The 11,657-nt window shown below is 34.9% G+C and overlaps 1 protein-coding gene across 1 annotated transcript in view; it reads right to left on the bottom strand.

Moving 5' to 3' along the window:
• Positions 1-11,657, bottom strand: part of CEP85L (centrosomal protein 85 like) — a 96,409-nt gene that overhangs the window by 41,281 nt on the left and 43,471 nt on the right. The window contains exon 3 of the mRNA XM_015829121.1: positions 7,753-8,528. Coding sequence (XP_015684607.1) covers positions 7,753-8,528 — 776 coding nt within the window. The remainder of the gene's footprint in view (positions 1-7,752; positions 8,529-11,657) is intronic.

The raw sequence follows: 11,657 nt of genomic DNA, 5'->3' as shown, positions 1-11,657 counted from the left end.
CTGATTCGTTGTTTGATTATCTTTTCCAGAATCTTCCCAGGTATTAAGGTCAGGCTGATAGGTCTGTAATTTCCTGGGTCCTTTTTTTCCCCTTTTTTGAAGATGAGAACTACATCAGCTCTTTTCCAGTCCTCTGGTAATTCCTCAGTGCTCCAGGATCTTTGAAAAATATAGTTCAGTGGTTCTGAGATCACATCCGCCAGCTCCTTAAGAACCCTGGGGTGTAATCCATCTGGTCCTGGTGATTTGAACTCACAGGTGTTCATTTACCATTTTCTTGCGTATCTTAACTTGTATCTCTATTTTGTTTTTTATGGCACTATTTTTGGTAGGTTGGTCTGTTTTTTCCCTTTGTGTAAAGACAGATGCAAAAAATGAGTTAAATAGTTCTGCTTTCTCCCTGTTGCTTGTCAACAGTGTTGTGGTATTATTGCCTGCATGCCTCAAAAAGACAGAGCTTGTGTACAATTTCACTCTAATCATTATAATAAAAGCTGCATATGCCCATATATTTACCTGAATTCTAAGATAAAAGCAGATTATTAATCATTATAATAAAAGCTGCATATGCCCATATATTTACCTGAATTCTAAGATAAAAACAGATTATTAATTGTAGAAAATAGATTTCTATTTAGAAAACAAATTCATTTTATTCCTAACTGTTTCAATGTTAAGACCTAATTTCAAAATTCTGCTCCTCTCCCCCTATATCCAGTTATAGTATTTTGTTCTTGCATCTGGATAGCAAAAATTTGAAAATGAATAGTCAGATAATTAACTAGTAACCCCTCTTTACTTTCTGATGAATAATTTTTATTCAAAGAAAATTTTATGAAGATTTCAAAAACTACAGAAAGACAGAAAAAGAAATAGAGATTATAAAAGAAAAAGGAAAAATATCTAAAGAAATAACTTCTCATTTGTTTTCAGCAGTAATAAACATAGCACGGCCATCCTCACATACTGCATACCAGAGTTCCATTCTTCCCTTAAAAACATTTTAATCAATAAATCCCAAAATCACCAGCTCATTTTTATCCATTTTCAGCACAGTCTATAAAAGGTTTGCATTCGTTTATAAGAGTAGCTGTAGTTCCCCTTTTTAAGCAAACAAGTCAATTTAGCCATTTCTGCAAACTCAGCCAACAATCCATTCTTCCATTATTGCTGTTTCTGTAGTTTTCCTTCTTTTTACATAGCCTCACTGCAACCGTTCTTTACTTTTGAAGGTTCCATAAACACTGCTCAGTTGCACCACATCACACTCACGAATAGGTGAAAGAAATGCTTACCAAATGCCATTCTTTTTCTATATATGATTTTGCCCATGGTATATTATTTGCTGATCTCAAATTTAATAACATAATTATCCCAAATGATGTTCAAAGGCTGTCCCTGGAATATTTAAAAAACAAATGCTACTATACAAAAAGCAATACTAATTGTAATAAAGTATCTTGTTTTCATACCCAAAGTCTATGTAAATCTGTCATAGCATATCATGGAAATCCAGGACATTACAAATCTTCCCTTTTTTTAAAAAAAAAGACACAATTATGTAATTTCTGAAGAACCATAGTGAGAATGTCTAAGTCTAATCAGAAATATTATATTTTATAGAATTTGAACTTTTATACCACTTTTGATTAAAAAGAAAAACATCCTGTGCCAGAGGTTAAAATACATGCTTACAACATTCTAACTGAAACCAAACAAAAATAAAAATAGCTAATAATGGTTGGATGATGCCCCATGTATCCAAGTTATACTACCTAACATAAGACACCTGGGAAAGAGATCAATTTATAAGAAACCCATTTCTTGTAGACTGAATTATAATCCTTCGTATAGTAACTCTATTAGCCTTAATAATCAAGCAAATATTTATGGATTTTACAGCTCTAGTGCCTCCATCAAAGTATATTCATTGAATTAACTCAAAAGTAAATTCCATTCTATCCAACAGTTAATTCAAAATAAATCCAACAGAACTATTACTCTGTAACAAAATCCTTATTTTTTGATTTTCAGTTTGCCTTTGCAGGAGTTCAATTGTATTAAGCTCCATATTTTTTTTACTGTAAGGAAGTGGGCATGTCTATGGATGGGGTATATCTTACATATCCTTCACACTGCAGTTAAATATAGCTGGAATGACTCTTCCAGTTTCCCAAAAGAGAAACTGGCCCTTCTTTTGGTAGAAAGTAATCCAATCTTTCCATAAGTCCCTTCCTAAAGATTCTAAGATCTTATGCCTCAGGTATCTAATCGTCCATCTCACTCTTCAGCCTGGGACTTGAGGGAAAATTGGATTTGACTCACTGAGTTTTTATTCAAATTCAGTTTAAATATGAAGGTAGTAAAAAGGTAAAAGAGTCCCTACTCCGCTAGTCATTGCTGACTCTAGTTAATAGTAATACCAGCCCCTTAATGGCCTCCAGATCAGAGAAGAGAAGTGAGGCAGGATGGAAAAGAACATGTGAATAGCTGATTATAATCGGAAATGTGCTTTGAAGAGTAAATCATATAAACTAGCTTTTTACATTAAATTCTTTTATAAACAATGTTAAAACATTTAGAAGAGCAGATAATTAACAATGCTGCTGTATCTTGAAGCAGTTAATATTAAATACAATTTATTAAACTATGACATATGTTGAATGGGAGAAGGTTTTATCCTACTTGGCATGAAAAAGTAATACCAATATAGAATTTCCGGTAATTTGTGGCTTGTTAGATCACTGATCTAGATTTAACATGAGCTTGGGAAGGAGGCATCAGTATGGTATTTACATTAGCTGTGACTCACTATCATTTTTTTTTTAGGTTATTGGACAAAAAAAGCTCTTATGCGTCAAGAAATGGTCACAACAAGAGTACTGCAACCCACACACGTCAACTGTAACTCACTGTCACTGAACTGAACCTGCTTATAACAACAATCAATATTTCTACTGCAAGCAAAATAAGTGCAAAAAGTTTGCCACAATGGATTTTGCTGCAAATAGAGGTCTCAACCTGTTACTCAATTTTCTACTTATTTTTTTTGTTCTTGTTCTTATGTTCATCCTTGTGAAGCTCATGTAAGGGTTTTTTTTTAACTCTTCATTTATGCCATCATGGTAACTTGAACCTTCAAACTGTATGAATATGAAAAACAAAATGAACAAGACAAAAAATCCCTAGACTTAACACCCTGCATATCAGGGAAGTTTTCACTGTATTAGAGAAATGAAAAAAATATACTATTTTTACAACAGAACAGATCAGATCAACAGCACAATCTGAAATCTAAAGTTGAAAAAAGGAAAAACAAACATGAAATAATGATGCAAACATGGAATCATCTGTGATTTTTATATTGAAGATGAGAGCAAATAGCCATTTAGAGGAAGTAGAAAAACTACATGAAGACAAATGCTTATTCAGAGTAAATTTCTGCATATTTGATGGTGATACATATACATAGGAATAAAAATAAGCATAATGAGACTTCGTTATGAACTACCTTGCATAAGATTACATTGCTTATTACTGGTAATATTAAAACAGGACATTTATATTCTATTATAAAGTGCTGTAATAGAGTATTATAGAATAGAGTATTATTGTAATAATATATTTAGCAAATCATGGAATACTCTTTCCACTAAAAGCATATTAACCTTCCCATAGTTTATGTAAATTACTTCCAAGTCTGTTTCTCTCTATTGTGAGATTTTATTTGAGGGGGGGGGGTGTCTGCCTCTCAAATTCACTACTGTTAGAAAGTTTCAGACTAAGTCCAATTCAATTACTAACTCCATATGCCTTTCATGCCAGATGAGAGGAATCTAAAAGACAATTAGAACATATAACTTTAAGGTTTTTTTATCTATTGATTTTTGTTGTGATGAGATTGCAAATTATAATTTCAAGCAGATTTAAGAAACTAAGAATGCATAATTTCTTTGTTAAGCAAAATATTGCCATTTGCCACTTCTTCTCTTCTTATCTATATTTCACATAGAAATGAAACAGTGAAGTTATACTCTAGGTGTGATTGAAATTTCTGATGTCCTCTGCCAGTTTCCCACAATCAAAGTCAAAATGGAAAACTCACAGGAACTTGGAAGTCACAGTTACTTGAGGTCCTCATTTAACAACCCATGCAGTCCTTAATGACAGCATCTGGGACTGGTGGAACTGTCATCACTAAGTGACATGGTCGTGTGACATCACACTTTACGAATGCATTGCTTAGGGATGGCAATTCTGATCCAAATTGATATCGTAACCCAAGGACTACCTGTATTGGTGGGAGGTATGTGCCTATATGCCCATTTTAGGACAAGAGTCACTTTCAGAAACTTGAGAATTCTGGCAATGTAATAAGTGTTACAAGAGAACTAAGTTTGATGCCATATGTTCAGAAAACAGCTACAAATTTTGTAATCTTTTTAAAAAATACAAATAATTATAACAAAAAACTACTGATAATCTAGAAACATGGTAGAATGTCTGAGTATACACTTTTATGGACATCTTTATGCACATTTGAGTAACTCATCTATACTTTAGTTATTTTAAAATTTCAGATTTACTTTAGCAGATTATACCTCTCCGTTCTCAACATTACTTAGGCCACTAGCCTTGGCTTCTGGAGCCTGGAGTGTTGCCATTGAAAACACAAATACCTTGTTCTATTTGGGGGGGGGGGCAGCTCTTATTTAAATATGACCTGGAATACAGTAAAATTTGACATTTTGAGGAATTTCAAGAACAACCAACAAGCAATTGCTGCACCTTGTTGAGATTTATAGGAAGGCTACAATTAGTAAAAAAAAAACCTACACACATACAGACTTACAACCATTTGTTTAGTGACTATTTGAAGTTACAGTGGCACTGAAAAGTGACTTATGAATAGTTGTCATACTTACAACCATTGTAATATACCAAAGGTCACATGATCAAAATTTGGGTGCTTGGCAATAGCATATATTTATGACAGTTGCATTGTCCTGGAATCATGTGATCAACATTTGCAATGTTCCCAGCCGGCTTCTAACAAGCAAAGTCAATGGAGGTAGCCAGATTTCCATAACAACCACATGATTCATTTAACAACTGCAGTGATTCACTTAACAACCACAGCAAAAAGGTCCTAAAATGGGGCGTGACTCACTTAACAACTGCCTTGCTTAGCAATGGAAACATTGTAGTCATAAGTCGAAGTCTACCTGCATGCAAAAGTCAGTACCAATACTTTAATAAATACATTGCATTATTGATTCATTATGTCATTTATTTTAATGTATCAACATTGTCATTTTTACTGAGTAATGAAAAAGAAGATAACATGTTCCATCTCTACAAATATGTGTGACAATATTAATTATTTTAATTTCCTCACTAACTCAGCAGCAGCAATATCACAAGGGTGAAAGAAAAAAAACCAAAGGAGAGGAAAACTCAAATTATATGACTTGATTGGATTATGACTTCCTCTATTTCTCAGTATAAAATTATTTTCATAACACACAATAAAACCTAGGCATATAAATGAATTTTCACCACTATCGGATTTGTAAAGTTATTAAAGAAAAAAAATCTTATTAAAGCGTTCTAAACGACAGTAAACCAAACTTTTTCCTCTTTTATTATTTTAAATATATTATATTATTAACAGCTAGCAAAGGATCCTGGGCATATTACAATTATGACACAGAAGTAGAATATATGTGTGTATCTGTATCAAAATAGTGTTACAATTATTTTCATATCATTTATTACTGTTCTGTGTCACATTGGGAATGTTAAATGAAACTGTTACATAATTATTCTTCCTAATTATGACATACCTGACAAATCTGTTATGTGATCAACTATTATAGTCAAGAAGCTAAGAAACAACAAAGACTTTACTTTTAATCTTGCTTCTACTCTAAACCCACTAAAGGACTTTACCTAAAACACTACTCCTTCCTTCAGTCTTAGCCCTCTACCATACGGCAAAAGAAAACAGCCTGCCTTATAGGGTTCTACTACCTATTAAATACTGTGCTTTATGTTAAGTAAATAAATTGAAGTTTATAAATGCTAGTTATATCTAATAAATGTTTAGATCATGTACATGCCACATAAATCTAAGTACTCCTTTCTTACTGGCAGGCAGGGCAAAAAACATTGCCAAGGCTCCATACTGGTGCCTCTTCTCTTTCTCCTTTATAGTTTTGCTACAATATAGAAAGAGCAGCTTCTAATTTCTCCTTGCAAGGACCACAGAAGTTCAATGCACAATTGATGCTAACCATGATGTTAATATTTACTGCCACAGTCAATCCTATTATCACCCTGAAGAGTTTTGGCTGACTGGAATGAAGTGAGTCAAGGACTTAAGTTTAAGAAGCAGTCTATTACACAGATATTTTGCTTTTCAATTTACCTGAACTGCAAAGGAACACTGATTCTTTTTGAATTACCTAGCGCTCTACATCAAATTACGTGGATGTCATCTTATCCACCAGCACCTTGATATTAAGTGTAATATAGAACCATGAGATGACTGAGGGGTGCTTGCTGAATAAGTGATGTCTAGTCACAAAATGTCAGTGTTTGCAATTAACAAGCTAAGCTAAATATATAGGTAAATGGGAGAAGTTGGCTGTGTTTCTCTGTCATCTGAACCATTCACGCTATGCAAAAATAGTGAAACCCCTCAGAGCCTTTTTAGAATTGAGAAGCATTTAAATTGCAGCAATAAATGAACTGAAAAAGAAACACTTGTGTTTGTTTAAATAAATAAATAGGATTTGGTATGCTAGTTTGGTGTACTGGTTAAGGTACCAGGCTAGAAAGCAGGAAAGCACTGAAATAAATTTCATCCTCATCGTCATCATCGAGTTCAAGTCCCACTGAAGCAAAAAGCCAACTGAACGTCCTCGGGCCAGTCATTCCCTCTAAGAAGCAGGCAAACCACTTCTGAAAAACCTTGCCTATAAAATTACAGGAACTAGACCAGTTTCCAGAAATCAATGCTGACTTGAAGGTATCAAAAAACAACAACAAAAAGCTTCAAATATGTTTCCTGATCTTGCACATGCCCCTTTGATATTTCTAGAAGCAGCCCACCATTTTCCAGACATCTGTGTAAGCCTGAAAAAATATGCTGCTGTCTTAAGGAGTATTTACAGTACTTTGGGCATTTCCCCTCTTTCTTTGTGTGGCCATCAGTTAAAAAGTGATCTGTAATGGTAATGTAAGAACTCTCTGCTTGAATATGTGTGTTCTAAAGGAAAAGCAGTCCAGTTGCTGAAGTTTCTGCAACTTTATTCCATTTCTTTTCCAAAAAAATTGTTAAAGGAAATGCTAGGAAAATCCTGCTTTGGGTTGAAGTAGTCTGCCAAGAGCTTAATATGACTATATTTGTATGATAACTGACACAAGTATATAAGTTGCAGCATTGATGTGATAATAGTGTAATGCACGTGTTACAACTGCCTCTGTGGATGCCTGCTCAAGCTACATATTCATATTTAATGCTCCTTTCAATATTTACATTTGGAGAAAGAAAAAAAATCTGAGACAAATTAAGTGAAATATGTTAGCACCATTTTATAACAACTGCTATCTCAATTGATTTCAATGAAAGCATTTATAATAAAACAGAAGAGTAGATACAAGCTTATTCATTGAATAGAAAGATGTCTGATATTATTTTTCTTATTATCCACTTGGTGGCAGCAAACACTGAAGTTTGATTCTTACCTGCAGATGTTCACTTCCTGTTCTAAGTCCTTCAAGTTGCTGTAACTGCCAAGGAGATAGGCTGTATGACTCCTCAGAAGGCCTGGATTCTGGAGGATTTGTACGAAATTGTTCTGTAAGCCACCTCTGAGTCCTCTCAGAAGATTGAATGGAAACTGCAGCCTGTGGTTCCAAAGTTATATATTCTTGATGAAAAGCTTCAGAGTTTAATGGAGCAGGCTTGCTTTCAGGTAAGGCACTATAGGTCATATCTAAGGCATGTCTCCTGTTTGAGGCATCAGGAACGCCCCAGTCTTCTTTGCTGCAACTTTCAAATTTGTATTTGCAGTTCAAAGTAGAATTCTTTTTCTTCCCGTTTTCTCTGTCCTCAGACTTTAATAGTTCCATACTATTATATAAGCAATTTGACCCACTTGTTCTTAATTGTGGTGAAACAGTCTTGTCTCTTCTATTTGTATCCAAGTTGGTCCTGCATTCTGCTGAATAAACATCCCCATCCTGGTTACAACTAAGAGGTGTGCTGAGTTTAGACAACGATGACCACTTCCTTACAGGCCTCAAATCTTTCATATCGAGAGAGCTGTCCAACATGCCCTGATGCCTGCTTTGAGCAGATCTCAAAAGGCTTGTGCTCCACTTTGTAGAGTTGGACTTGAGAGGATCCCTATGTTTTGAAAGCGAAGTGTTGATATGAGATGGCATTACATGGGCAGTGGGAATCGAGACCAACGAGCGGCTGGGCTTAAACAAGGAAGTACCACTTGATGTGGAATGATCTGGGAAGAAAGATTTTCATCATGTGAGTTCTTGTGAAATAGCCAGTGTTAATGGGAATAACACAAAGAAATTAGTTTAATTTATTTAAAATATACATTTAATATATCCATGAACATCGACAGATGTAGTGGCAAGAGATGTTGCATTGTATCATGGCACAAATGACTCAAATGATCTATTGAAGTTCTTTTGCATCATAATATAAAATTATGCAAGCACATTTTATTCAAATCATTTGCATCATGGAACATAATTCTGACATCACCATGACTTTTAAGACTATATGTTTAAGACTTTTTTCTACAAAGATATATATATGGACATTTGGCAACAACTGCTATGAATTCTACCCTATCACTAGTAAGCAACCACGCTGAAATAGACTGTTGTATATAAACTCTGAACGGGTTCCTCCTACAGAGAGTTATAGTAATCAAATATTTACCAAGAAAGCTTCTTTCTCGTCTAACAAGCCAGTCTCTGACTAGAATTTTGTAATTAACAAATAATTTGACTTGCTAAGAAAATAACTGCATGCAGATACACACATACACACACACACACACACAATGCTAAGTTTTTAATAATACCTGGATGCAGTTATCTGATCCTCTTTGCAAAAAGAGCTGAACTAAAGCAAATAGATTCTGTATATTGTTCGTTTGGTATGAACATGCCCTATGAGAACTGCTATTTTTTATTTTATTTTATTTTATTGAATTAATCCTTTTACTTCTTCAATTTTTGGAGAATGGTTTTGGTTGTTGTTGTTTTTTAAAAAAAACAAGTACAAATGCAGAAAGTTTAAGACTTACTGCATACAATTTACACAATTATAAAGTGTATTCATACTTCATTCCTTATAAGAAATCCATTTATTTAGCAGGCCTTACAGTTGACAGATAAATACAAGATTAAGGCCTAACAGAATTTGTAGCAGAGATGTGGAAAAGAAAAACAATTATACACCAAACTATGGAGGTCAATAACACGCCAGGAAATAAAAACTATATCAATTATTTTGTTGATTGATTGGTTTATGGACTTCTATAATGAGAAACTAGAAAACTTTAAAAAAAACACTGTTGCTTTTTAGTAATAACTTCTAAAAATAATTTTAAGTAACTAAAACGGAAGTTGCACTAGATAAGTAAAACCTAAACATTAGGTGTCATGTAAATGCTATTGTTCCTGTTTATGATATTCAAAAATTAAAGGCTAATATCATTATAAGAAACGTTCAAATAGACAGACAATATAGATACGCAATAAGCTGAAGCCAAAATGGTAAGGATGCTTCCAAGGTTTGGTATGTCCCCTTTGTTGCAACAATCCCTACAATATCATATGAATTTCCCCAACTCTCAGAAAGAGGCCTCTATGGGGAAGAGGAGGCTGCAGAAGAAAGGAGAATGTGAAAAGATTCTACTGCGTTCATAAAACAGGAGGCCAAATCAAAGGCCATACCTGGAAAAACACAGAACGTTGCAATGGTATGACAACTGTCTCAGTTCTCTCATTCTGGCTCCATTCTCAATCTGAAATATCAGAAGGTTTACAGAAAATCCCAATGTGCCAATGTTCCTAGACAAATAAGCAAGTTAAAATTAACATAGGTGAGGCAGAGGCAGCTCTCCCGTGACAAACAACTGCTGCTTTGCATCAAAGTCTGCAGAGATGCAAAAATAAACAGCTAATCCTGGTATTAGAACCTCCTACATTACACAGCTCAACCTCCCCCCAACGCTGCTGCTCACGTTGCTGTTACACAGGAGGCTTGTTAAAAGTCATATCATTTATTCTTATTATCACATTTCTGGTTTTCTGAAATGGAGAAACAACTGAAACTTTCTTTCATGTTACTGCAATTTCTCTACAACTTCAACTGTTTGCAGAATTCAAGAAATAAGTGCTGTACACAAATCTATATAATGGTATTCAACTCTTTGGGTGAAGAATCAGCCACAGAAATCCCTGGAAGTCACAGAGCTGTGATAGGTAAGGATCCCCAAAGATCGGGCTTGAATTCCATTGTATATGATACCTCATATTGCATTTCATGGATATATATCTATTAATCAATGTAGTCAAAGACATAGTTAATTATAAAATATTTGAATCTAATTCAAGTATTGTAAAATGTTATACTAAATGTTAACCATTCTGAAGCACCTGGATATAAACAATGGGTTCCTGTACCATGAGATTGGCAACAATGAAAATTTAAACTCATATTTGGATATACAATCTTTCCTATCTGTTAAGATACTTTTTTTCTCCGTCGTGGGCCTGTCACCTCTGATTTTAATTGATGCTGGTGTTTCCTCTTAGAGTAGGAAAGTAAATTTTCTCTGAAACAGTACAGAAAGACCAATCATTCCAAAAGACTGACTCTTGGGCTCATCTTCTTTCAAGCCTGGTAGTTATTTAAGCCAAATAACACTACTGAAATTCAGAAGAGGCCCTAACCCTGGCAAGATGTAATGGGCATTAAGCAAGGGCCTCATGTGACTTGACTTACTGCCAGCTTCTCCATTTATTTTGTATGTTGGCCTCTGGAAAGGAAGCCACAAATTATGATCAGAGAGGCCTTGTGAAGGGTCAGCAACTGCCTCAACTGGGTGTGCTTCTTCAGCAATGGGAGGAAGAAGATGGCCATGGTCAGCTGGGGGCAATGGGGAACAGCAGTGGTAGGGAGCAGCAGAGTGTTGCATGGCCAAAAGGGCAGGGATGGGGGGAGGGGGGAATAGGTGAGTAGTGAAATTTAAAGTGTACCTGGCATTTATAAATGTAGACAGGTTCCAAGCACCCAGATTTTTATCAGGTGACTGTGGGGACATTGCAATGCCTGTAACTTTGGAGATCCACCATAACTACCATTTGATCAGCGTCGTCATAACTTTGAAAGTCACTGAACAAATGGTTGTTAAGTAATAATAATAATAATAATAGTAAAGTTGGAAGGGACCTTGAAGGTCATCTAGTCCAACCCCCTGCTCAGGCAGGAAACCCTATACCATTTCGGACAAATGGCTGTCCAGTCTCTTCTTAAAAACTTCCAGTGTTGGAGCATTCACCGCTTCTGGAGGCAGGTTGTTCCACTGGTTAATTGTTCTCACTGTCAGGAA

The sequence above is a fragment of the Protobothrops mucrosquamatus genome, unplaced genomic scaffold (genome assembly GCF_001527695.2).
Source record: "Protobothrops mucrosquamatus isolate PMUCROS unplaced genomic scaffold, P.Mucros_1.0 scaffold_230, whole genome shotgun sequence".
Taxonomy (NCBI): Eukaryota; Metazoa; Chordata; class Lepidosauria; order Squamata; family Viperidae; genus Protobothrops; species Protobothrops mucrosquamatus.
This window is presented reverse-complemented; position numbering and strand designations above follow the sequence as displayed.